Source organism: Microchirus variegatus (assembly GCF_963457635.1).
Source record: "Microchirus variegatus genome assembly, chromosome: 2".
NCBI lineage: Eukaryota > Metazoa > Chordata > Actinopteri > Pleuronectiformes > Soleidae > Microchirus > Microchirus variegatus.
The window spans coordinates 34,035,197-34,062,219 of NC_139803.1; the positions used below are offsets into that span (position 1 = coordinate 34,035,197).

The 27,023-nt window shown below is 39.4% G+C and overlaps 1 protein-coding gene across 2 annotated transcripts in view; it reads right to left on the bottom strand.

Moving 5' to 3' along the window:
• Positions 1–966: 966 nt before the first annotated feature.
• The window catches only part of eml1 (EMAP like 1), a 43,536-nt gene continuing 17,479 nt past the window's right edge, over positions 967–27,023 (bottom strand). For both annotated transcript variants that reach the window (XM_083910610.1, XM_083910609.1), the window contains exons 2-23: positions 20,853–21,038; positions 18,794–18,932; positions 16,821–16,949; positions 16,645–16,676; positions 15,017–15,043; positions 12,350–12,479; positions 11,509–11,658; positions 10,478–10,547; positions 10,208–10,318; positions 10,010–10,105; positions 9,243–9,377; positions 9,024–9,123; positions 8,315–8,466; positions 6,794–6,919; positions 6,038–6,169; positions 5,638–5,705; positions 5,435–5,523; positions 5,063–5,160; positions 4,736–4,823; positions 3,964–4,059; positions 3,722–3,852; positions 967–2,459 (exon numbers count right to left, since the gene is read on the bottom strand). In XM_083910610.1, coding sequence (XP_083766736.1) covers positions 2,334–2,459; positions 3,722–3,852; positions 3,964–4,059; positions 4,736–4,823; positions 5,063–5,160; positions 5,435–5,523; positions 5,638–5,705; positions 6,038–6,169; positions 6,794–6,919; positions 8,315–8,466; positions 9,024–9,123; positions 9,243–9,377; positions 10,010–10,105; positions 10,208–10,318; positions 10,478–10,547; positions 11,509–11,658; positions 12,350–12,479; positions 15,017–15,043; positions 16,645–16,676; positions 16,821–16,949; positions 18,794–18,932; positions 20,853–21,038 — 2,411 coding nt within the window. In that variant the 3' untranslated portion in view covers positions 967–2,333. The remainder of the gene's footprint in view (positions 2,460–3,721; positions 3,853–3,963; positions 4,060–4,735; positions 4,824–5,062; positions 5,161–5,434; positions 5,524–5,637; positions 5,706–6,037; positions 6,170–6,793; positions 6,920–8,314; positions 8,467–9,023; positions 9,124–9,242; positions 9,378–10,009; positions 10,106–10,207; positions 10,319–10,477; positions 10,548–11,508; positions 11,659–12,349; positions 12,480–15,016; positions 15,044–16,644; positions 16,677–16,820; positions 16,950–18,793; positions 18,933–20,852; positions 21,039–27,023) is intronic.

Genomic DNA, 27,023 nt, shown 5'->3' on the forward strand with positions numbered 1-27,023 from the left:
CGTCAACAGAACATCTAAGAAATGTGTGGATCATTTTTAAGCAGCAGTTACCACATGTTTGTCCCCACTGCTCTTCATCCTCCTCCAGCTCCTGCTGGTGTGTGGAAGGTCTGACTGGCAAACAGGAAGTGAATGATTCCAATTAGATTTATGGAGAGGGGAGGGCGGGACCACACTAAGCCAGGAGGAGTCCACTTTTCCACTTTGTGTTTTCTGTTTTTGTTGTTGTGTTTTGTGATTTTCAGTTGTGTTTAATTTGCATTTGTGTTTTGTTTGGTATTTGTTGGTGTTGTCTTCCTTTTTGTGGTGATGATTTGCACTTCAGGACCACCGTAGAAATGTCTACGTGGAACACTCCATAACAATAATAATAAATCTATGTAATTCGAACTAGTGATAAATGAAAAGCAAAACAAACTAATAGTGAATACAGGAAGCTGAAAAGTATAATGACATATTTAAAGGTTAAAATTATCAATTTAATGGTTTATTTAATTGACTGTGGCTATTTGTTTATGTTACAGGAATCATGTTGTTTTCTTGGACACTGTATGCTAATAATACAACATTTTGCTGGCACAGAACTCAGGGATTTTAGATATAAGTAGTAGAAATATTCAACCAATATTGTGATAGCATTCTCAACAAATTTCCCACATAGTTTAACTTATTGTTTCCACATGACCAGACTGGACACTCACTGGCCCCCAGGTCGTTTGAGTTTGAGATATAGACATTAATAGAAGCTTTAAGTGTGTTATTCTGCTAACAATATTCAAACTGTTTCTCTATGGGAATTTATATTAGATTATAAAAAAGGGCATTCAAGTTATAAATGACACACGTTAGGGACTGAAGACAGAAAAGGAAAACTTTATAAGACACAGCGTCGATGAGAATTTAATGTGGCGTTAACTTTCAGGGATTCCTCTTTTTTTTCTTCTCCGCAGCCCCAAGGGATTAATGTTGAGACAAATCACGTTACATTCACTCTGCAGACGCAATGACTTCTATCACCGATGCTGGAGTTTTTCTCCCCACTCATCTGGAGTCCAACGCAACACAATAGTCACACTGAAATCTCCTCAACCCCAATTACAAATCACTCCAAAAGTAACAAAAAAAAAAAGATTCATGCAGCGTGTGAGTATTTCAGACAAGGAATGTGAGGCGATAGATGCGACCCTGTGGTCCACCGCGTGTGTGAGCAGACGCTATCGTTTAAGAAAGAACAGTTACAGTGTAATGGTCTCATCGTTCTACTTCACATCAATGACGACAAAAAAATATATTAAAAGCTCATTTAAAAAATAGTTTCAAAGTCTGATCTTCACTCCTTTCTGTACGTGTACACATCGAGGAATAAACACGTGTTTATTTGGGGGAAAATAAAAACACAAGGGAACTGATATTTGGCAGCGACGGATCTGCAGCGTGATTCATAAATTAACAGACGTCTTTTTGAAGACCAGGAAGCACAAACATTTGGAAGATGTTCACTGAAAATTGCTCAAATCCTAATTTTGGATGCACATAATGCAGCGTTTTAATCATTTTAATCATTTTTCCCCTAGAAAAAAATGTCTTCAAATAAAGGTTATCATCACACATGACATGCAGAGCTGTTCTCCCTGCTGAGATGCATAGAGATCCATCAAATTCAGCAGCATCTCTGACTGTATTGGTGGTTTTAATACACATTTAGCCAATGTAGTTGTGTTCCTTTTCGTCTGATACGTCAGTGTTCTGCTCCTGCTTCACTGCCACATTCCTGAGTTGTTAAATACAAAATAAGAGAAAGTTTAATCGTAAGAAAACCACTATGTTCTCTCGCTCCGCGCACAGTTTTTTTTTTGATCTTCAGCTCGTTGATATTCCCGTCTGGAAGAGTAATGAGTTAGTCTGTTATCCGCAGCAGGAGAGTGCACCATATACTGCAAGAACAGTGAAAGCTAGGTTGTGCTAATGAAGTCAGGAAGTCACAGCCTTTGGTTCCGTTTTCGTTGGGTTTGATCCGTTTGATCGGCGTGGTTGTCGTTGGTGACTCTTGGCTACAGTGCATGAGGGATAAACACTTCTTTGTTTGTTTTTTTTACATGTACATGTAGTGTAAATAAAGAAAAACAAAAGATGAAATATTACACTTCTACAAACCACTTCATCTCATTTGGGATGTGAAAGCTGATCTGGAAGACAAAGCTCAGGACACGAGTTCCTCTTCTTTCAGTTCAGTCAGATCCACTTCATGTTTAAGAGTCTGAGTTAGTCTACGTTTGGTTGGGTTCAGTTCAGTGCAGTTCAGTTTCACGTGTGTCTCTGTGCGTCGTCCTCGCTCACACTATCCTCCACTGCATCACGCTCATGTCCTTCCCTCCTGTTGACACCAGGTAGCTGTCGTCATGCAGGAAGGTAACGTTGGTCACGTGGCTGCTATGACCGCTGTAAACATGGCTCGGAGCCTGGGAAACAAAAGAAAAGAAAGACTTTCAAACTTTCAAAAAACGACTCACTCATTTTCTACCATTTTCTACTTTTATCTAAGTCCCAACTGACAAAAGGGCCAATGGTCACTTCAGACCTTTTTTTAACAGTAACATTTACATACAAATGCACTGTTTTATAATAATTACACTACAGTTTAAAGTTTGGGGTCACCTACAATTTTGTTGCGTTTTCTATTAAAAGTCACACTTTTATTCATCAAAAAAGTTGCAAAATGAATAGAAAATATAGTCAAGACATCGACAAGATTAGAAATAATAATTTTGCCCTTTCGTCAAAGAACCAGACAAAATTGTTTTCAGCTGTGCTAACATCATTACACAAGGGTTTTCAAGGGTTTTCTAATCATCTTCTAACGTGATTAGCAAACACAATGTACCATTAGAACACTGGAGAGAAATGGGCCTCTATACATCTATGTACATATTCCATTAAAAACCAGAAGTTTGCAGCAAGAATAGTTGTTTACCACATTAACAATGTGTAGAGTGTATTTATGATTCATTTAATGTTATATTCATTGAAAAATGGCCTTTCCTTCAAAAATAAGGACATTTTTAAGTGACCCCAAACTTTTGAACGGTAGTGTACATTTTCATTGTCACAATTAACATTTTTAAATTGAAATGTAACCAAATCTAAGTGAAAACGCAATAGTGAAAATATGAAAAAATGCCATCTGAAGTCAAATAACATAATAATGATATAAGATGAGTACATATATCTGTCTGTCACAGGTGGGGTTCAAATCCAGGACTCTTAGCGGTTTGGCGCCATCTTTACCTCTCTGAACTTCCTCTTCTTCACGTTCTATCTCAAGATCTGATGCCTAATAACAACCTGCTTTTAGATTTTAGTGCCAAAATCCAGGGCCTTTTCTGTAGCTGCCCCTAATAAAGGACTATCTTAAACTTTGGAATTTGGAAGTTACGCATGGATATTGGATATTAAATCTGCCCCCACCTCTTCTCCTTGGCCTTCACTTTGGGATAAAAATAGTCAACAAGGACACTTCTATGTAGCTTTTCACCTTTTTAATATTTTATTATAACACTATATTACTGTTTTAATTCTTTTTACGTTGCCGTGATTTTAAATCAGTAAAGCACTTTGGTCAACCTTGTCTTTTTTGTTTTTTGAAACTCTGAATACACAACACATACTCGCTGAATACGTGTCCAGTTTTCACAGAGACATAATACTGAGCAGCATCTCTCACCCTGAACTGAGAACACGGGTACGAGAACAGGTGAACCTTCCCAAAGTCATCTCCAGTCACCAGGAGGCTCTTGTCACAGGAACGACAGGCAGCGTTGATGTCGGTGCCGTCTGAGCCGTCGGGCCACAAGCCTGAGGAGGCGGTGGAGAGTCCAGGTTAGTGCGGATGAAATGATTTAAACATTGAAACACGTGGGAAAGAAGAAGAAGAAGAAGAAGGAGGACGAGGACGCCTTTGCTTACCAAACACGTGGAAACCCAGAGTGCAGGTATACGTGGCCCACTCCAGATCTCTGGTGGCTTCCACGCTCACGACCTGTTTGCACACTGACGGGATCCCTGAGGACAGAAGGTAACAGGTCTATCAACATGTGGATAATTCATAATTAACTTTACTCTCACCACTTCTCTGCTTTATTTTAATTTACACAGAAGAGTGAGAGTTTAAGTGGAACAAAGCGAAAACATTTTTTTATTTTTTTTTATTATCTTAACCCTTTAACACCTAAGCCTCAAAATGTCTATTCTTCCCTTATTTTAACCATAAAAAGGGCCAGAAAATGTCCTGTAAGTGCTTTTGCCCATTTGTCCCAGAATAACTTTCAATATCTGGCAGTTATTTACTATTCACTGCGTGTTAAAATAGTGTTTTAAAGAAAAAAACACTGCAGTACATGAACACCAGATGCCTGTTAAATTTGAAATTTGTACAATATAAACATTTAAATTCACATTTGTTTGAGTCTTTGTCTCAATGTACCAAAAACTATGCAGAGGCATTTGTCCAACTCTCTCCTCTCTGGTGATAAAGACTCTGATTCTCCAGTTACTGCAACAGCGCGAGTGAAATTACCGTAAATAACCATGCGTTGGCTTTAACGTGCAACTCAGCTTTCAGAAACCATTGTAATTTTTCCGATCATGCAAAGTGTGCTTGTGCGAACGTGTCGTCTGTTGTACTTGTTATACAAACACATGGACATGAACAGGCTGTGACAGTGGGTCATATACGTACAGTACAGGATCTCATAGTCTCCTGAATTTGACACCAGATACTGGGAATCCACCGACCAGTCCAGATGTGTGATGAAACTCGAGTGACCCTGTGATTAAACACAACAGGAACAAGTTAGACTGCATTTCTCTGCAGAAACACAATGACACACTCTAGAGCACAAACAACACGTTGTTTCCCCTTAAACCTTGGGACAGAATTATATAATTCAGCTCATCATCATATGTATACTGTGTACATATATATATATCATTTTAAAGCCTTTCTATTAACACACATCAAGGACAAAGTGTATATAGATAGCTGAGGCTAAACGCAGGCGCTCACCGAGCACTTCCCCACTCGACTGTACTTCCTCCCGTTGTCAGTCGCCGCGTAGATGTAGATGTAGTTGTCATGGGAACCGATGGCCAGGAAGTTACCGTCTAAACGAAAGGCAGGAAGGGTTATTGGTAAACAAACAACAAGTCAAATGTAAACGGTTACAGATATGTTTCACAGTGACAGTGAGTTGAATAATGCAGATATTTTAGTTTTAGAGTTATGAGCAAAAAATGGCGAAAAAAAATTCAAAGAGAAGACTGTGTAACGCTTATGTTTGTACTTGTGACAAATAATTATCACTCTCATTATTACAATATTATTGTGTGTTAATGATCACTGCCGTGAAATGTGCTGAGTCAGCATCGATCACCGTACCTGGGCTGTAGCACATGGCGGACAGCTGCTCGTTCCCGTCTGTGTGCATCGTCACTAAATCCTTGGAGTCGGTGTCCAGCACCAGCCACCTGCACAGTCATTTAACAACATTATAATAATAACAAACAAAAACAATTTGACTTTCTTATATGATGTTATTTTGGCTGAAGCAGCCGGGGGGGTGGGGGGGGGGTGTCCTGTACCTGCCAGTCTGGGTTCCTATGGCAACCACAGCTCCGGATGGATGGAAGCCTGCTGATTGTGTAGCATCCTGTCCGAAACCACAAAAAAAGGATGGGAAATCGATGTTTAATGGCAACAAGATTGGAACAAAAATTGCATGTAAAGTTACTGAAGAGTCCCAAATAAGTTCTGCGTTTAATTTTATTTTTATTTGACTTAAATTTCATAAATGCGACTACCGTTCTTTTATACATATATATAAAAACATTTATACATCATACATACGTCACTTATTTGGGTGGAGAGAGGGACAGAAATTACTCTTTTCATCCTAAAGGCTGCAGACCCCTGTCCAAGCAGTTTCTTTTTTTGTAATTCCCATTACTGACCGCCAGGGGGCAGTATCGCCTAATAATGTACCTCCAAGTTCTTGGTCCAGATGTGCTGATGGGTGCTGGAGTGCCACAGGCTGACCTGCCGGTCGTGTCCACAGGTGAGAAACTGAGGCTTACAGGGATGAACTGACAGACCCCACAGCTCATCAGTGTGACCCTGGACAGAGGAGGAGAGTTGTTTATTTCATATTTAATATATATTATATTAACCCTTTTAATCCTTCTTCTGCTGCATCATCACACAACTATAAAATGTCTGGTTTACTTTACGGTATTAGAAATAGTAAATAAGAGATGTAGAGAGGAACTTAGTCAGATAACATCACTGATAACTGATAATTAATTAAAAGGTTATTTTAATTCCCTCCATTCATTCATCTTCTACCGCTTTATCCTCCACATGAGGGTCACAGGCGTCGCTGGAGCCAATCCCAGCTGACATAGGTCAAAAGCACCAATGTCTAATTTGCTTAATCCATAAATCTGCATGTTTTTGGACAGTGGGAGGAAACTGGCGAACAGGCAAATATTACTTTGTTAAAAAAAAAATTATTTTACTTTTTTTAATTATTTTTAAATTAATTTGATTACACTATAAAACTCCACATACTCACTCACTTCCTGCTGTGAGGTAAAAGTGTGAGCCACTATACCACCATGTGGCCCAATTTAAGTGACTCTGGAGGTAAAATGGTTGTTGGTAGCAGATGGTCTGATATTTGCAGTAGTTCATTAACTCGAATTAATAAATTATAAACTGTTATCCGACTGTTGAACCCACCTGTGTAATGGGCATGAATTCTCCGTCCAGGTTGCCCTGCAGGACAAAGTTCTTGGTGGTTCCGATGAGCATAGTCTCCCCTCGGCCCTCTGCGATGGTCCTGATGGGACCAAACAACTCCGGGACCTGTGAGGAAAATATAGAAACTGTGTGAACTACACGTTCACCAACAACAGCACAATTGCACTCATTGATTGCTCATTCTAATATTTCCTTTCTTATTCTCTGCATAGCTGTGGTGTACGTCCTTACATTTTTACACCGATATTTTACATTTTATTTTCTAAAAACTGTTAATATGTTCATATTTAATTCTGTTTACATGTATATTTGCATTCCATGTCTTCCATCTTGAGTGGAGGTAAGGTGTCTGCAAATGTCCCAGTATTGGGATCAATAAAGTACATCATCTTCATAATCCTTCTATCTCATGTGCTCTGTTGTGATTAAATAGGACATGAATGAACCACACTTCACATCACTGACCACTAATATAACCGAGAGTGCAAACCCATGTGATCCCTCTACTTTAACCTTTAGAACACAGAGCATTAGGCTGCTTTGTTCCATTACTATGTTGAAACGTATACAGAGAGGTGATAAGAATGTGCAATATAGAGTCGTTTCAGCACAACCTGTGGGCAATCTGATGAAAACGTGCAAAAAGTCCTCAAAATGTTTAAAAGTGGATTGAATTAGTGAAATTTGGAAATACGTCACAGTTCAACGTTCGCTAGGCTCGTTTAATATGAACAAAAATGAAATAAAAAAAAGGTCTAATTTTGTGACTTCTGCTTCATTATCGCCTCGTAATATCACTACTAAAAATATGATATAAAAGAATCATAACTTTGACTCAACAACAAATAAGAAGACAAAAAAAATTATTTTTAAAGTCTGAATATGTGACCTATAAAGACACACACCCAGGATGTCCATATAAGGAGTTGTGTGTCATTCCTGCAGCAATTGACCATGGGTGCTTGCACTATAAGGGTTTTAATATGCAGCTTAACATAGAATAGATATATAGAAATATTGTGTCTGATACTGTGTCTGAGTAAATTTGGGTAAACCAAAGGAGAAAAGTGACATTTCTATCCTCGCCTATTTTTTTTTTTTCTTTTTTTAACACCATTAATCAGCCTCAGCAACTCCTTGACTACAAATATACCAAAAATGTGATGATAATTCAGTATCTTCTCTCCTTTCAAAGGACTACAAAAATGGCCGAGTCACAGATTGCTTTACGATGATATTTAATGAATGTTTTCGTCTAGTCCAACATTCGAAAATGAGCCCAAGATTAAAGATTAAAAGCCATTTCTAAACATTCATTTTTGCACTTAAATACACGTTTGGATCGAGTATTAGAGTCTTAACTTTGAGCAACACTTAAAAAAGGTCACATTTGTTTTGTTTCACTATGTTTTTATATATCGGATGAGTACAATAAAGTGATCAGAATTTTACATTTTATTTCATATCTGTAACTTTGAACGTTTAAGTTTCTTCTCTCACCTCCACTGTCTGTATCTGCTGGTAGTCGCCGTCCCAGGACACGAGCCTGCGGTCTTTCCCTCCGGACAGCAGCGTGCCGTTCCTCAGCATGCACAGAGCGAAGATGCTGCCCTCGTGAGCTCCTTGGATGACGTGGCTGATGCGATTAGTGCCTGACAGACAGAGACGGAAGGAGATCATGGATTCAGCTGGACAGAAAAAAGGTCAAGAGACTTGAAGACGACAAGATAAGATGCAAGATAAATTAAGAGATGAAGCTTCTCCACTGTGATATCTTCGCTATGAAACTCTTCCTGATCTCCTGAGTCTTTGAATTTATTCTAATACTGAATTCAAGGTTTTCAAAATCAATTGAGGGTATTACACACTGATGGTGGCCTATAGTTATTTTCATAATCAAGCAATTAGTGGGATTATATCATGGTATTAACAGATTATTATTAATTTTATTGAAAAACGATGGTGTTACCATAACAGATAATCATATTATATATCATAAAATATCATAGATTGTCATGAAATATTAACGTGTACACCCTGTCTCTCTGTGTTCACTAAAACTTGCTATACAGATACAGCATCAGCGACTTCATGTGTGTACAGCGTGTACAGTGTGTACAGTGTGTACAGCGTGTACAGTGTGTACAGCGTGTACAGTGTGTACAGCGTGTACAGTGTGTACAGCGTGTACAGCGTGTACATCGTGTACCTTTTCCCCACACCACAATGTTCCCACTGGAGTCTCCAGTTATAGCATCTCCACTTTCCGCAAAGGTCACACACAGCACAAACTTGGGCTTCTCCTGTTTCTGTAACATACACATTTATATATATATATTAGATTTAAATCACATTACAGGGACATCATGACAGGAAATGTGACATTATCTTAAGTTATTTCTTTATGAGTAAGTGGTCGTGGACCGACCTCGAACAGTCCCTGCTTCTTGACCAGACTGCCTTTGTCCAGGCTCCAGAAACAAAGATGCGACTTCCCACAGGTGACGATGACGTTGCTGTCCGTCGGGTGAAACTCTGCAGCGAACACTGACTCGTTTGAACACTAAACACATAAAACAAGACATTAGTTCAGCTGACAAAGAGAAAATATTAAAAAACAACCAAGGTTTACCAAAGTGCTTTACAGAGTTAAAGACACAGCAACATAAAATCAATAGAAATAGAAGTAAAACAGTAAAATAGTGACATAATAGTAAAATCTATATAGAATTGCTCAGGTTGACTATTTTTATCCTGAAGTGAAAACCAAGGAGAAGAGCTGGGTCTTTAAGCGTGATTTAAAATGTTCAATGGTGGAGGCAGACTTTATTTGGCGGGCAGCTACAGAAAAGGCCAGGATTTTGGAATAAAAATCTAAAAGCAGCAGTTATTAGACCTCAGAGCTCAGGATGGAGCATGAGGAAGAAGAAGGTCCGAGAGGTAAAGATGGTGCCAAAGGAAATGTTATACTTTAAAAAAGGTAGAATATGCTGCATTTCCCAAAAAAGTCCATATATGGACATCCTGGGCTGTGTGTTCACATCTAAAGTATCAAATATTTTGATAGTCGATGAATCAGTTTGAAGCTTTTTTCATTATTAAAACAACTCTGTGTTTTAAGGGTTAAAGAGTTATTTAAATGTAAACAAGTCTTACTCTTTTTTTTTTACCACAGAAACACACATGCAATCGTACCTTGACCTCTGCTTGTCGGTCCTCTCTCTGCCAGTCCCAAACAGAGAGCACGTGATCGTTGGAGTCGTCGACCGCGCACAGCGTGTTTCCTCCATTCTAACACAACAGCAAAAACAAGACGGGGATGCTCAACATCACGAGGGTCAGAGACCTGAGACTCTGTGTCGTCCAAAAATCAGCTTTAAATTCTCTCCTTACCGACTTGGAGAAAGACAGGCAGATCAGGCCTCGGTCGAAGAAGCCAGAGCCTAGAATATGGAGAGTGTTGAGGCTGACGGAGTCCCACACACGGACATGAGGCGCAAGATGCTGGAAACATATACACATCATCGTCATCATCATCAGTACGATTTATAAGTCTGTGTTTGTCTTCATCACTCTGTTTCTTTAGCAGAACTGTCTGAACTGTGGCTACAGCTAATAACTCACACGCCACAAACTGATGAAGTGATAAAACACTTCACTTACTTTCCCATCTGAAGAGGTGCCCGCCACCTGCCCGGTTGCTATGGTGATCTTGTCAGGGTGGACGGCCAGGCTGGTGAAGAGAAGGTCATGAAAGCATTAGAAGAAGAAGAAGAAAAAAACCTTTTTAAAACACTTGAATAAAGATGAGTCGTGTGTTTGCAGCCACATCAAAGGCAGTGCTGGGTGAAAATGATATTCACTGAAGCTGGAGAAGAACCACTTTGTGATGAAATCATTTTCTTCTAGTGTAGCTGCACTCGTACAATGACCGTGTAGAGATGTAACAACGCAATCTGCCGTTAGTCCGTGCTCCGATCTGGAATGTGCTGATTACTCACTTGAACTTTGGCTAACCTCAGAGTGTAAACAGTGAGCGCTGTTCAGTGATTCTGCACCAGTTCAACTGAGCAGATGAAGCTTTCTCCTCAAGCTGTTTTAAAATTGTCCTGAAAATGTGCTTTGTTTTCTTCTTTGTAAATTAATTTTTGGATCTAAAACTAATAAAAAACTATACTTAAACTAAGCATTCACCACAATAAAAAAGAGCAAACGTGCTCTAAAGACTAAAAGTAACTATTTATAGGAAATCTATGAATAACCTGGGGATTTGTAGAAATATCTCGAGCTTTTCACAAGTGATTAATCTGTCGATTATGTTCACGATTAATCGATTAATCGTTTGGTCCATAAAATGTCAGAAAATGCTAAAAAAAAAAAAGTTGATCAGTGTTTGTCAAACCTGGAAATGATGATGTTCTTTAATGTCTTGTTTTGTCCATAAACCAAAATGATTCAGTTTTAATGATTTCTTTGTTATGTGGAGCAAAGGAACAAATAAAATATTCACATTTAAGAAGCTAAAACAATCAGAAATCTTGTTTTCATAATGGAAAAAAGTTTCAAACCGATAATCGATTAACAAAATAGTTGACAATTAATTTAATAAACGATTAATAACAGATTCAGCGATTAATTGTTTCAGCTCTAGAGATATCCCCCTGCTGAAGCCGCACGTCTACTGTGAGTCTCACCATTTGATGTCGTCCGTGTGTCCGGTGTAGTGTCTCTGCAGCTGCTCGTCCACGTTGAACAGGACGACCACCGAGGCGATGAAATACACGGTTTCTCCTGTGGGCAGCAGGTAAAGGTTGGAGCGACAGTCTCGGCCTCGGTAACCATAGCTGGAGATTAACAAGGTCGGTCAAGGAAGTGAACAGTAAAGCTTAGAAATGTCCTTGTTTTATTTCAATGAATATAACATTAAATGAATCATAAATACACTCTATACATTGTTAATGTGGTAAAAGGCTACTCTAGCTGCAAACGTCTGGTTTTTAATGGAATATGTACATAGGTGTATAGAGGCCCATTTCTCTCCAGTGTTCTAATGGTACATTGTGTTAGATAATCGTGTTAGAAGGATATAGAAAACCCTTGAAAACAGTTTTGCTGGTTCTTTGACAAACTTTTGAACTGCAGTGTAGGTCGCTACAGCAGCAGAGTATGTTGACCCACATTTATCTCTCTACCCTTGAAAATCCTTCCAATAATCCACATTCAACACACGAAGTAAATGTGACCTTGCATTTCTAGTTCTCTCTGTGTGTATATATATATATTTTAGACCTCAGATTTGTATCATTTCTTTGTTGTTTCCAGCTTCCGAGTTAAAAAAAACAAACAAAAACACAACATTCTCTGAGTCGCCATGCAGGTTTTTGCAGAGATGTCACATTGTGTAGTGTAAATATATATTTGATCTATTTGTTCAAGCTTTAAACAAACATAGCTGCAGAGGTGTTATCCCTCAGGTCACATAACACCTTAGCGTGTTTTCTTATTATGGGAACAAAATACAGGGGAAAAGGATACACCCAGTCCAGCTTGAGTTTGTTGCCGGGCAGCTCGGCTCTGGCCTCCAGGCAGTAGCCGTCCACCTGGTCCTTGGGCATGAACATGGTGATGGGACGACCCTTCAAATACATTTTCACATAACCTTCCTCTGGAAAAAGCAAAAAAAAAAAGGGTCAGTGAATTGATTTGCATGTAGAAAAAAAACACATACATGACTTCATTCAAGAAACACTGCTGTAGAATGTGTATAATGGTGACTATGACGATGTTAAACGTGTGATAGGATGAGAAGATGATTTCATGTGATGTGATAAAAACTTAAAAAAACAAAAAAAACAATGACAGAATTTGCTTTTTAACAGACTTTATTAGTCACTTCAAACACATCCTGATGACAACTCTGTTAAAAACAACTCAAATTCAACATAAAAGCAAAGGTTAAACAACATAAAATGCACACACACAAGCAGAGCAGTGGAAATGTTATGAAGGGAAAAAACAACAAAGAAATCAAAACCAGATCCAAGCTTAGGACAAAATAATGAAAAATCCTCATATATTTAAAACATGCTAACACACTGCAAAATAAACCATGCAGAGGTCGTGATGTGAAAACTGAACCAAAGCTCATTAAAAGAGGACGACGCTACAAAACCTCTGATCTCTGATGATGAAATGTGGAAAAACACTGCTTTTAAATGGTGCATATGAAACATAACTCTCCACACTTGATATTCTCTCTATACCTGACTCAGCACATTATATTGCGCTCATTTGACATCATCTAGTAACAGATCTGGAAGTACTGGCTGGGAGATTTAATGGGGCTGCGGTAGCTGGGCGTGTCGAGAGGAGAATACGACGATAAACTCCCGGATTTTCTGAGCTGGAGGCTTAAACCCGGGCTCTTTCTGACCGGTGGAACCCTGGTGGTGCCACCCGCCCTGACCACGCCGACTTTACTGCTTTCTGGGGTTTGTTTGGGGCTGGGAGCTGTGACGGACGCAGCTGCACGGTTTCCCGTCTGATCGGCAGAGCGGCCGAGGTGAACCTGTACTGTGACTGTGACGCAGGTGGAGAAAAGAGCAGACGTCGGAGAGGGAGTAGTGTCAGGGCCAGGGGTGAAGGGTCAAGAGATGGAGGGCGGTGGAATACATTAGACGGATGCTTTATTTTCTGTCATATTTAGATAAATCATCATGAATGTGACAGGGATACAATCAATCAAAGGGGAACTAGAGGACAAGGGATATTATTAATAATAAGGCTTGTTATCATCATCATCATCATCATACAGAGAAGTCACTGGGATCTAATGATGGAGGAGGTACACTATCGTTCAAATGTTTGGGGTCACTTAGAAATTTCCTTATTTTTGAAGGAAATGCACTTTTTTTTCAATGAATATAACATTAAATGAATCAGAAATCCACTCTATACATTGTTAATGTGGTAAAAGACTATTCTAGCTGCAAACTTTTTTTTTAATAGAATATGTACATAGGTGTATAGAGGCCCATTTCTCTCCAGTGTTCTAATGGTACATTGTGTTTGCTAATCGTGTTAGAAGGCTATTAGATGATTAGAAAACCCTTGAAAACCCTTGTGCAATGATGTTAGCACAGCTGAAAACTGTTTCGCTGGTTCTTTAACGAAAGGGCAAAATTATTATTTTGAATAAAAATCATTATTTCTAATCTTTTCAATATATTTTCTATTCATTTTGCAACTCTTTTGATGAATAAAACTGTGACTTTTAATGGAAAACATAAAAAAATAGTATAAGTGACCCCAAACTTTTGAAATTGAGTAATGAGCCGTATTGTTTTTAGTAGCTCTGCGTGTCTGTCTATTTGTGCTTCCGTACTTGCACTTGCCAATATGACCAACAGAGGCCGCCAGAGGCTTGGTTTGCATTTCTGCACTTTATCTTTGTGCATGTTCTTGTCTGTTTTGTGGTATTTGTGTTATGTTCTTTGCTTTTCTTTATTGTCAGTTTTAAAAGTGTTCAATCTTGTAGAAAAACTTTAAAAAAAACAAAGCAGCATACCACGGGCTAAAAATAGTTGGCTAAAGAGTTGATTATTCTGAATGATCCTTTATCACGACTGAGTAATCGGCAAAACTGCAAAGGATTTATTTAGCAGCTCAGTGAACACTTTGTTGAAGGGACTGCACACAAACGCGCGACGCTTGCGGCAGCGTGAGGAAACTGCAAACGGTCAAATTAAATGCGTTTGTAATGCAAATGTTCGTTTTCAGGGATCAGGAAGAGTAATGTGCTTGATCTGTGCTGCAGTGAGGAGTCTTTAAAAAGACTCGAATAGGTGCGTGGAGGCAAAAGTGAAGCTGTGAGCAAAAAGGCACACGCGTGTGGTGAGTTTCACTGCAAAAACACTGCAATCGCCGTTCAGTGGAGGTTAGGTTGGCTCGTGTGTGTGTGTGTTTTGTCTTAAAACAATTAAAGGGAGGATAATGCACACACACACACACACTTTGTCTGCCCCCATCTGAACAGCTCTCTGGTCATTGGAAAACCACACAAGTGGTCAAAATATTACAAAATAACAAAAAAATGTCCAGATTTATTTCACGCAGAGAGCTGTGGAGCCCAGGGGGAGGGGAGGGGAGGGGGGGAGCATTAGAGAAGAGGTAGTGGTGGTGGTGGTGGTGGGGACAACCTACCTTTGCAGTGGGTCACGCGTCGCATCCCTTGTAAAGGTCACAGAGAGAGACACACAAGCACCAGGTGAGGGTGAGGTGGCTGCTCTGTCCTAACATGAGGTTTTCCTCGTGTCTCTGGACTTAACGCTCTCAAAGAATTGACGCGTGTTCAACGCGAGTGGGTGAATTATTACTTTAACGCACGTCGAGGTTATTATAGTTCACGAAATAACGAAAAAATATATATATATATATATATATGTAATGATAACTAACCAGAAACTGAATTGTGTGCTTATAAAACTAACTAAAAAATTTTTTTTTTTTCATACATAATCTTTTTTGTTCATGAAGTTTGTTTATTTGCACTTGGCAAATGCTCAATATTACAAAACAACTAAAACAAACACTAAAATGGATAAAAAATATACTAAAACAAAAAGTCAAAACGAAATTAAAACTATTGAAAAATCCTAATCTAATATAACCTTGGTCTGGATTTATTGCTATTGGCCTTTACATCAGCAACAGCAGGAACAGAGATATTTCAAAATGATATTATGATTATATGTGATTTATTACTGATACTTTCACAATAAACGAATAAGAATAATAAAGACTAAGCACAGTGGGTCAGTAAATTGTTCACATTAAACATATGTCTGTGTCTAAGAGTGTGACTGATGAAGGCAGCAGCACAGGTGTGTGAACCAACTCAACAACAACAGCAGGTGAATTGAACAAAAAGAATCAATAGACGGCTGGAGATGGAAATTACGATCAATACTCGTCTCATTTCATGTTCCGCGCCTCTGACGTGTTCATGACGTGTTTCGTGAGCCTCCTAAATAAGTTTCAGTTTCACAAAATCACTATTCAACAAACTGCAATAGCTACACAATCCAAAAAATTTTTTTAAATGTAATATTAATATGAAGTCATAATGATTCGGTCAATTTGGTTACTTAGGTTTCTATATTGTGTTTTATTTGTCTCTGATGATACAGCACTTTGTTTCAGCTGTTGTTGTTGTTGTTGATTTTATAGTGCTTTATCAATAGAGTTACATTCATTTTGCATCATAAATATGTTTATATTGTGAACTATCATTGTTCCACATCAAATCATACACTTTTATTTTGAAATTATGTGAAATATCATCATAAATGTTATTATTTCGATTGTCTTTTTCTCACATTTTTTTTCAAGTTTTTACCACTTGACCTGACCCCGAGTGACCAAACTAGACTCTCAGTGGCCCCCAGGTCATTTGAGTTTGAGTCTAAATCGTCACTATAATAGAAAAATGGTTTCATTTTTATTGAATTCAATTGAGAGAAACAAAAACTGTGCAACCAAAAGTGGAACTTTATGCATTAAGAGTAGTAAAAAGAAAAGAAAATGGTTGTGAAGACGGATGAAATCATCATGACTGAGATGAAGTGGTGCCTTGTTAATGCATGGATCGTGGAAAGGATGATATTCATTCAACAACAACGACACTCAAGTAGTCCTCAGGTGTTCTCTGTGTGCAGACACTTTCATTCTGACACAGAGAACCACTGAGCATGTGGTGAGTGTTGTATCATATGAAAGTATAATCGTGTTTGAGTCTGCAGAGCCGCAGAATAAAAGCCTCTGGTTCTTACCTGCATTAAACACTGGGTCCCTCTGTTTGCTGCTGCAAAGTAAACGAGTAAACAGACAGCTGTCAATCAGCTTCCCTCTCAGGAGAAACCCTTATCTCGAGTAAATTGTGATATCAAAGTCAAGTAATGTGTTTTCTAAGCATCACATGTGAATATTCTCATTATTTCCTCGTTACCTGTCGCTTTTTTTGCCGCTGGAGTTGCTCCCCGTGGACCCGGCGCGAGTTCTGTTGACCTTGGAGTCGACCGAATCTCTCCGCGTCAGAGTTCCCACGTGTTCGTTAGAGTTGGCTCTCCTCACGGTGCTGTGGCGAGGGGGGAAGGTGAAAAAAATAGAACAAAAAATAGGTCATAAAAACGCCCTTTGCTAACATTTCCGTCCGAGAATTAGCTTCAGAACTCACACACACGGGGAAGATGTGTTTATTTGAAGATGCAGTTTAGACATTTTTTGAGTTGAAGCAGCTGTTTACGATGAACTGAATCATTAGAATCAGTTAATTGACAGTCTGACACAGTCACTGAACTGAAATACAGTGGTAGAGCTGAAACAATTCATCGATTCATCGATTACTAATCAATTACTAAATTAATCATCAACTATTTTGATAATGGATTCATCGGTTTGAAGCTTTTTTCATGATTAAAACAAGATTTCTGATTGTTTTAGCTTCTTGTGTATGTGAATATTTTCTTATTAAAAAGCTTTCTTTGCTCCACATAACAAAGAAATCATTAAAACTGAATCATTTTGGTTTGCGGACAAAAACAAGACATTTGAGAACATCGTCATTTCCAGGTTTGACATTTTTTTTTAACATTTTCTGACATTTTATGGACCATTCATCAATTAATCTAGAAAATAATGGACAGATTAATTGGTTATGAAAATAATCGTCAGTGGCAGCTCTACACAGTGATGCTCTACGATCGCTGTAGCCAAATACACCAGACTCCTCTGTAAAATATTGAGATTTTAGACATTTCCTTGCTAAATGATGGAGATTAAAGCACGTTTTCTGGATTTTTAAGTATTTTTAACTGATGTACAGTTCGGTTCTTGTGTCGGACGTCTCACTCATGACTCTTCCAGTGACGACACTCAGACAAATCAGTGACCAGCAGTCTGACGCATAGTGTTGGCTCGCTCGGAACCTCACCAGAGCAGGAACTAAAAAAAACACCTATCGCTACTATCGCTAATAGAAAAGCAAATTAAAATAGAAAGAAAATAGCCTTTTTCTTCAGTTTCAGAGCTCTGTCGTCACAGTTATACTCTAGAGCTGCATATTGATGGCGCAGACAGTCTGCCCCGTTCACAACAATGAAAAGGCTCCATCAGCAGTCCAATGGCCGGTCGGCACAGTCACCTAATCCACCCTATGGGAGAGAAGTCTATTCAAATCCTAAAACTGGCTGGCGGCCTTGATCCCCCTCTGGAGAGGCTGCACGTTTGCTCGGCAAAGAGCAGACGAGAATAAAGAGAGCGACAGACTGTTGTTTGCCACGTTGTCCCGTGAGGAATCAGAGTAATTGGGGCCACAGGGTGTTAGAGAGGCTGTTTGCTGTGGGTTTGCCAAACCAGCACTGATGGGATTGAGACTAATCTGCAGTTTAGATTAAATCGCAGATACACACACAAACCAGAGATTTAAACGACATTAAGTGAAATTAACAGTCAAAATGGGCGATGGAATGAGCAACGTGCACATTTTCATGTAGTTTGGTGAATGATGATGATGATGATGATGATGGTTAATTGTAAATGTGATGGTGTTATATTTATCGTGACTGGTCACGTGCAACACGTGACGCTCTCACCTGAGGGGCAGATAGAGAATTCTGGACAGAGGGGACAAACTGGACATGACAGTGGACGTGTCATCAGTGAGGGGACAGTACATGAGAGTGGACGTGCAGGACAGGAAAGACAGACGGCCAAGTATGTGAAGATAAACAGACAAGTCACTGAAGACATCATGATTTAAATGATCAAATCTAAACCAACTGAAATGTAAATGAATATACGGCTATTTTATATTTGTATCTGGTTCTTATAATTAAATCTCTTTATTCTTAATGCAGTACAAGTGTTTTACAAGTGTAATAAGGACCTGTTTCACTCATGTTGTCGTTTCAGTCTCATTACCTCCTGTTGGCCAAGGCGCTGGCGTCCTTTCTGGACCCAGATCCAGATGGGGACGGCAGCGCGCCACTGCCTTTCTTTGGTAGGACGGTCCCGTTGTTCACTGTGGGACGTAACGGCAGCGTGGCCATCATTGGCCTGGCTGTGAGTGAAACAGATGTGACAGCAGGGACACTTGTTATTATGAAGACAGATGTGAGAGTGAGACATGAGAACAAGCCCGTTTCAAAGTACGACATATCGAGACTGTGGGGTCCAGCCGGGTTATTTATGCATGTTTTATAGTGTATAATGGTCCTGTTATTACAGCCATTGCATTAGAAATAATATGGTAAATACTGGGACTATAAAGTATGACATAAAACCATGATATGATTATGATAATTATATCTATGTTTTACAATGTTATACACATTATTAATGCATCCTAAAACCCAATTTTTACTCCCAGTATGAGACGTTTTTTTTATATATATATTTATTGTATGACCTGTTTATTTGTGTTGTTTTTATATTTTCTACAGTATTTGATTGTTTATGTGTAACATGTGTATGTTTTATTGTTTGTTCTTAGGTCTATTACTCACACATGTGTATGTTTTATTTGTTTTATTTATTTATCTCTGATGTGCAGCACTTTATTTCAGCTGTTGCTGTTTTTAAAGTGCTATAAATAAAGTTGGATTGGATTGGATTATGCACGTTTTGTTAAGTAAATGAACTAAACAAAATGTTCTAAAAGAAAGACAAACATACCAGTTCAGTTTGTTTTCAGCATTTGAACTTGAAATACTTTTTCACCACTCTCTCTGATGCCATCACGCTCCACAATATATATATATATATACACATTATATATAGATAGATAGATAGATAGATAGATAGATAGATAGATAGATAGATAGATAGATAGATAGATAGATAGATAGATAGATAGATAGATAGATAGATAGATAGATAGATAGATAGATAGATAGATAGATAGATAGATAGATAGATAGATAGATAGATAGATAGATAGATAGATAGATAGATAGATAGATAGATAGATAGATAGATAGATAGATAGATAGATAGATAGATAGATAGATATATACACACATTATGAACTGAATTAGGTCCTCTTAATGTTTGGATTTTATAGAGAATAGTTTGGGATTTTTCATTAGTTTTAGTTTTGACTTTTTGTTTTGTTTGGTTACTTTCAATTAGTTTATAGTCTTTATTTCCCTTACTATCCCATTAGGACAAAATAAACAACCATCCCTGAATCAAATATAATTAGAAAATGTGCATCATACTGCTGAGACGCACATAAACAACACTTTATTTTTTTAATTTTTTTTTTTAAGTTAACAAAAATGTTTTTTCAATTTTAGTTTTCGTTATTTCGTTTGTTTTCTATATAGTTTACTATAATAACCTTGTGAGGCTGCCCAGAGTAACAGATCCAAGCTGTGGCTTCATCTGCAGTGATAAATATTTAATAGACACAGTGTTTCTCTCACACACACACACACACACACACACACACACACACTGCTTTTGTTATCTCTCATGTAGTAATTACACAGCAGGGGCAAAGCGAGGTTGTAATTTTGTTAGCACATTAAAGAAGATGAATGTGTGTGTGTGTGTGTGTGTGTGTGTGTGTGTGTGTGTGTGTGTGTGTGTGTGTGTGTGTGTGTGTGTGTGTGTGTGTGTGTGTGTGTGTGTGTGTGTGTGTGTGTGTGTGTCTATATGCAGACTGTGTCTGTGTCATGTTAAACACATCACTGTGCTTCAGTAGAGCTGCAGCCCCGCAGCTGCTCAGCTCCACTGAAGAGGGGAGAGGAACAATAAAGGAGCTCAGTTCTGAGCCTGAACCATCATCGCCCTCCAGCTCCCACATCAAACTGTAACTACATCCACTCCACTGCAGCAGCTCCCAGTCATAATCTGCTCAAGTTTCATCCATCAAACGCGCATTTGTGGACATAAAACTCTGAATGCGGTGCAGTGATTTCACACGTGGGCGTCAACGGCCTTGATGTGGAAAGACACAAACGGACATGTGCGTTACCTTTGGTCGGTCCTCTGCGTGACCCCATGGCCTGCTGCTGCTCCTCAGAGTGGTTGAGCCTGCGGACCACGTCGGCCAGAGCGGACTTCAGCAGCTGAATCTCGTCCTCCTGCATCTGGACCCTCTGCTCCAGGGAGGCGATGCGGTCGGTCACCTCCATGCTGCTGGCGGCTGACGCACTGTCATCTGTGGGAACACGCAGAGCTGCTGTCAAGAGTGTTACAGGCTGATGCTGAACGGTGGCTAGGGGCTACAACTTCCGGGTAATAAAACAAGGAACCTGCTTTACATCGGTTATTGAAAATGGTTCCAGGAAGAACCTCAGCCCTTGTAGAAGGATGCTTTTGGAACCCTTATTTCTAAGAGAGTCTCTAAGGTAATAAGGAAATTTAAGTAAAATAAGAGAAATATTTTGAAAATACTATACAATTCTTTTCTTTCTTGAGATTTTAATTAGAAAACAAAATGTCAAGATTGTGCTTTTTTTTTCCCTTTCAGAAAAAAACACGTCTTTAAAGAAAAAAAAAAAGCACAAAGCTGAGAGTGGAATAATACCCAGGAATAACATTCAGACTCTTTGTGAAAGATCTGCTAAACCACATCACCATTCATGACCCTGTTAATAATATCTGTCCATCTGGCTTTTGGGCTTAAAATTAACTGAACACATTATTTTCACCTCTCCACCTGATGCCATGATGGAGGCCACGCCCCCTGTCCACCGGGGTCCACTTCATTAACCATAACACACATAATATTTCCTCCATTAAGCCTTTGATGTCACAGCAGTTTGATGAAATATTAATGTGAATCACTGCTGTGTTTTTCCCCCTGCAGACTTGTAATAAAGGCCTGATGCATTATGTATTAGAGAGCAGACATGTGGTGATGAGACGGAGTGAATCTATCTGCCTTCAACCCCCGACTGTCGTAAACGTCACTGAAATCAGGGGAAGCTCCTGACTTTGGTTAATAAATAACATTCTCAAAACCGTCGGCCGTGACTTTCAAACACTCTTGAATTTTCATATAAGCTGGTAATAGCTAAAGTGGTGATGAGCGCCTGAGGCTCTTAGATAAACAGAAAACTGCTCAGGGAAATCACAACATTCCTGAACGCAGCCTGTCCTCAAATATGTGTCACACGGAAAAACCAGCAACAAGTCAAATAAATGTGTTTGTAATATTATTTCAAATATGAGTGATTTTCGTTTTTTTACAGAATATGTAAATCACAAAGAAGCGTGAAGCGATTCCATGTTGGGGGTGTGGTGATACCACAGTTACTTAGCATACTGAGCTTTGTTGGCTATTCTTGTGATTTTGGTGTTGTTTTTTGGCCAATCAGCTGCACGTCAAAGAGGAAACATGGATACTTTATATGCATGTAGCCAAATAATACGGCTGAGGTTGGATATAGTTAGTGTGCAAAAAATTCCCAATACAGTGAGACTGATGGTAATGATTTCTCTATTTAACTTACTGTGATTTAATGTATTGTAAATGTCAATAAATGGGTAACACCATTAACTCTGTGCTTACAAACATATATAAGTAGCGTACTAGCCCTCTATTAGTAATCATTAAGCACATATTAACACCTTATTCTACATCTTTTACAACACTAATTAATATTTTTCCTACATAAGGTGTTAATACGTGCTTGATATTTACAAATAAAGGGCTAGTATGCTACTTATATGCATGTTAGTAAGCACCTATGTGTTCCCTCATCTAAAGTGTTACCAATACATGAAAGAACATGTATATGTAGCTGAGATAAATTCATGGTCTTTGAGTCCACAGCTGAGTTTCACACTATATACAGGTAGACTGGTACAACTGTACAAAAACATCAGCAGAGAATTGTGTAGTTTGGTTTCACCGGGTGTGACAGGCTGCGATGTAATGATGGCACTCTCCTCTCAATCTTGAGTTTCCCCACAATGAAACCTGCATTCTGCAGACAAGAAGTCAAATGACAGTACAGGTGCACAGAAGCACAATAACACATATCAGTTTACATGCTCACTTATTTCCACACAAAGTCTTGTTTCCTCAGGCAAACACTAATATTCCCGCCATCATCCAAATGAAGAATATACAGCTGGACCTGAATAACTTTCTGCTCACCTGAGAAACTCTTTTTGAAGAAATCCTTGTTCATATTCACACATCACACACAGATAAAGCTTCTATTGTTTGTTCAGCATCTGTTGTGGGTCTGCTGCTCCCAACGCTGACACAGTGAAGTACAATGACTGGCTGTCACGGATGTGACTCCCCAGCTGTGCACTAACATCTACACTCCCCATGAATAAACCCCTGGGTGTGAGGCAACGCCCTGATAACACGTTAAAAAAGGTAGGGTCGGAAATCAGAAAATGATGTTTGCTTTTGGTGTGAAGCTGCACAGAGCGTCATATTCCGTGACCTGGGGTTCAGGTCATGTGTTTTCTGTCCAGACAGCCAAGTATCAGTGAGATATCAATCTCCACTTCCCATTAAATCCATCACCACATGCTCCCTGTCTCTCTTTTGTCCCCACAAGAGTAGATCTTCACAAACACCAATCTGTGATGTTCACACCTGTCAGCCGGCTGCTTAAATTACCTCATTTCTGTCAGTCTTCATCAGCCACTGCCTGACTTTCTTCTTCTCCGGTCCTTGTTTCATTATCAGGTCAATATGTGGCCGAGTGAGTCACAAAATCCGAGATGCATCTGAGCCGATCTGTCTGCTCGGCCTAATGGATTTTGACAACACTGCTCCCTGTTACCATCCTCTGCAAGGCAATGTCACTCCCTCAGCACCGCTTCTCTGCTTTAGTGCCTCAGTCCATCACTTCAGCCAGAGACGCAGGAAAGGGCAAACAAAAAAACCAGGCAACCCTTCACTAAAATAACATCTGCTGTTGATATCAGTGTCATTTTGTTATCAACAATCTCTGCTGCTGCTTGTATAAATGACATTGCAGTTCTATAAACATGTCATCACTGATTCAGAACCGTCTTGTCTGAACTTATAACTCCTATCTTTACCTGCACTGTAAAAGCTGGTGAAAAGACAAGAAAGCAAATAAATACAAAATTTGACTCATCATCATTTAACTCCTCTTACGCCATTTCAATGCCATCTCAGACTCCCTCTACTGGAGTGCTAAATGTATATATTTTAGTCAACAACACTTTAATATGGGAATATTGCAATAAAATGTGTAAAACAAAACAGTTTCTTCATAAATTGTGCACATAAACCAACTGTTATAACTTCAAATTGTATGTTTCCTTGTAAAAGAGTATGCTAATGAAGTGATGCAACTAGCATCACATTCATATGAAACTCTATAAAGTACTCATTGAGATTAAAAACAACTCAAAACACACGTTAAAGTGCTAAAGACTCCTTTTGCAGCCTTCATTTTTCTCGTTTTGTCCTTTACTTTCTCTATATTTACCCTTTCAAATTAAAAGCATCACTTTTCAACAGATTACCCACCACAATAAAAGTAAGACAAAATGTAGGTCATTAACATAAAGTGACCACCAAAGCTCAATGACTTGCAGAATTTGAAGTGTCACGCAGCTTCGCCGCTGTATTTTTCGGGGGAACATGCGGGAAACCATTGTCAGAGTCATTTACTGTACTCGTCGTTAATAATGAACACTGGGGGTTGGACACGAGCTCTGACTCGTCTCATTCATTCAGCAGCAAAAATATCAATACACTGATGGGACTAAAAATAGTCCAGTGGAGACACAGAGGGAACACATTTTGAGCAGTGCACAAGCTCATGTTTAAAATATCCTCTGCAGCAGATTCTCTCTGATCTGCTGAGCTCTAAGGCTTCTTTTTTTCTTCTTTTTTTTTCGCTGACTCACTCCCTGGCTCAGTACACACTGGCACATTTACACACCTATGAGAGGATTTATGTTACACGTATATATAGATATATATATATATACAGAATATATGATGAATAAAGGACTGCATTATGGTGCAGAGGAGCCAAACAATGAAGGTGACCTGACTTGATGGCAATTTCAGATGCCAGGCTTAGCCGCACCACAGTGGCATGGGTGTGAAGAAAAAAAAAAAACACAACCAGATCAAAGCACTGCAGTAAACATCCTGTCACAACATTGTGTCAATGATCCTGTTTTTTGCACAAACAGGAATTGCTACTATCACATCTTCAAAGAGAGTCCCCTGCTCAGCAGCACCTTTGCCAACAGCGTGCACTCAGCCAGGTGCTGCAGCGCCGCCACGGTGCCTGCTCAGCTGCTGCAAACTGTGCCTTTGAGGAAGGACGACGTTTCCTCCAAGCACAACCTGACTTCAGTCTATAGAACTAATCATAATCAGGTGACAAACAGGGTTTTTTGTTGTTGTTGTTTTGGCAGGAAGTGGATGACGGTGCAGCTGATATAATGCAAAACATGAGAGAGGCAACTATGAAGAAAATGACAGTCTGACTGAAATCGTCCATGTCAGAATATTGAGAAACAATGCTGCTTTTCCACTACACGGTCCCGCTTCACCTCGCCTCGGCACGGCTCGACTACACGGTTTGGTTGTTTTTTTCCATTACAATCACAGCACGGCTGCATGAAACTGCCGTGATCTATACACGACACACACACAAACTAGGGACTAGTGTCTTGTAAATCAGTTGTTTTCGACCTACTGAATCATTAGAATCAGTGAATTAAAAAGATGAGTTCAGTACCGGAGCACAGACTCCGTCTAACACAGCCACTGAACTGGAATACACCGGCTCTACGCTCGCCATCGCCGGGTTTCAGCAGTGCTGTCGCTAAATACACCAGACTCCTCTGCTAAATATTGAGATTTTAGACTTTTCTGTGCTAGATGTTGGAGATTAAAGCAAGTTTTCAGGATTTTTAAGTCATTTTAACTGATCTACAGTTTGCCATTGTTCGCTTTGATTCTTGTGTCGGACTCATGACTCTTCCTGTGACGACACTATGACCAATCAGCTCGCTTCTAAAAAAAAGTACCAGGTACTAGCACTAATGGAAAAGCAAAATAACTGCGCTGTGCCGTGCCGAGGCGAGTTGTGACCATGTCGTGGAAAAACGGCGTTAGAAAACACGTCAAGGAGAAAAAAACAAGCTACTCAAAATGTCATCGGTCTCATGCGTCACAAGCTCACAGATGTGTATCAGCTGATCGGTGAATAGATTAGAGATTACAAGCTGCCGTCATGGCTCCTGCTGGACTGGTGCTTAAGAGCTTGGTCATGGACAGACGCGGATCCGAGAAAGGGAAAAGCCGTCATACACACAACCTGAGTGGGGATTTAAGGGGAGAGGAGCGGTCAAAGGGGGACACATCTCATCACGCGGAGCTTGTTGTCGTTTAAATGTCACAAGACTGACAGAGGGATTAAAAGGTGGAGAATGAGTGAGTGTCAACACGGCCTATAAAGAGCATGAGTGTGTGCGTGTTTATGGGTCAAAGAGAGGAGCGTGATGAAAGGTCAAACGACCCCCAGCAGAGATACGAGCAGCATGTTAAACCACTCCTTCCTCCCATCGGTTACATCCTTCCTGTGGTCAAAATGGGGTCATCTTGACGCTCTCTGTATCACACACACACACATACACACACAATATGTAGGAGCCAATGACGTCTGGATTTGATTTTGATCCGTTTGTATCGGATGAAGCAACACTGACATCTGTATTTTTGTCGTCTTCCTCTTGGACTGTGCGCAGATTAAAGTGGACAAAGGGAAAAGTTAAAGGGAGGTTTCAACATAATCTGAGTCACATGTATGTGTTCACAGTGTACACAGTGGATCATATACCAACACGCTGCTTTACAGGAGCGTTAAAGAGGAAGTGTTCATGGGGTGACCGAGGGATTAATGCTGGATATGTGGAGAAGATCTTGCACAATGCTATGAAATCCCTATTCTCAGAGGGTTTGAGCTCAGCAGCTGCCGTCTGCATCTACTCTCTCTCTGCCACGCTCGTCCTCATTAATCCACAGTTGCATTAATTCCTGAAACAAGGTTAACAACTAGAAAAGGCAATTTCGAGCAGCGAAATGGACATACATTTAAAAGGCATTAAAGTAGTTGGAAAAAGGTGCAAATTGACTGAAATGTACACGAAATGAATCAAAACGGAGTATTTTTGTGTT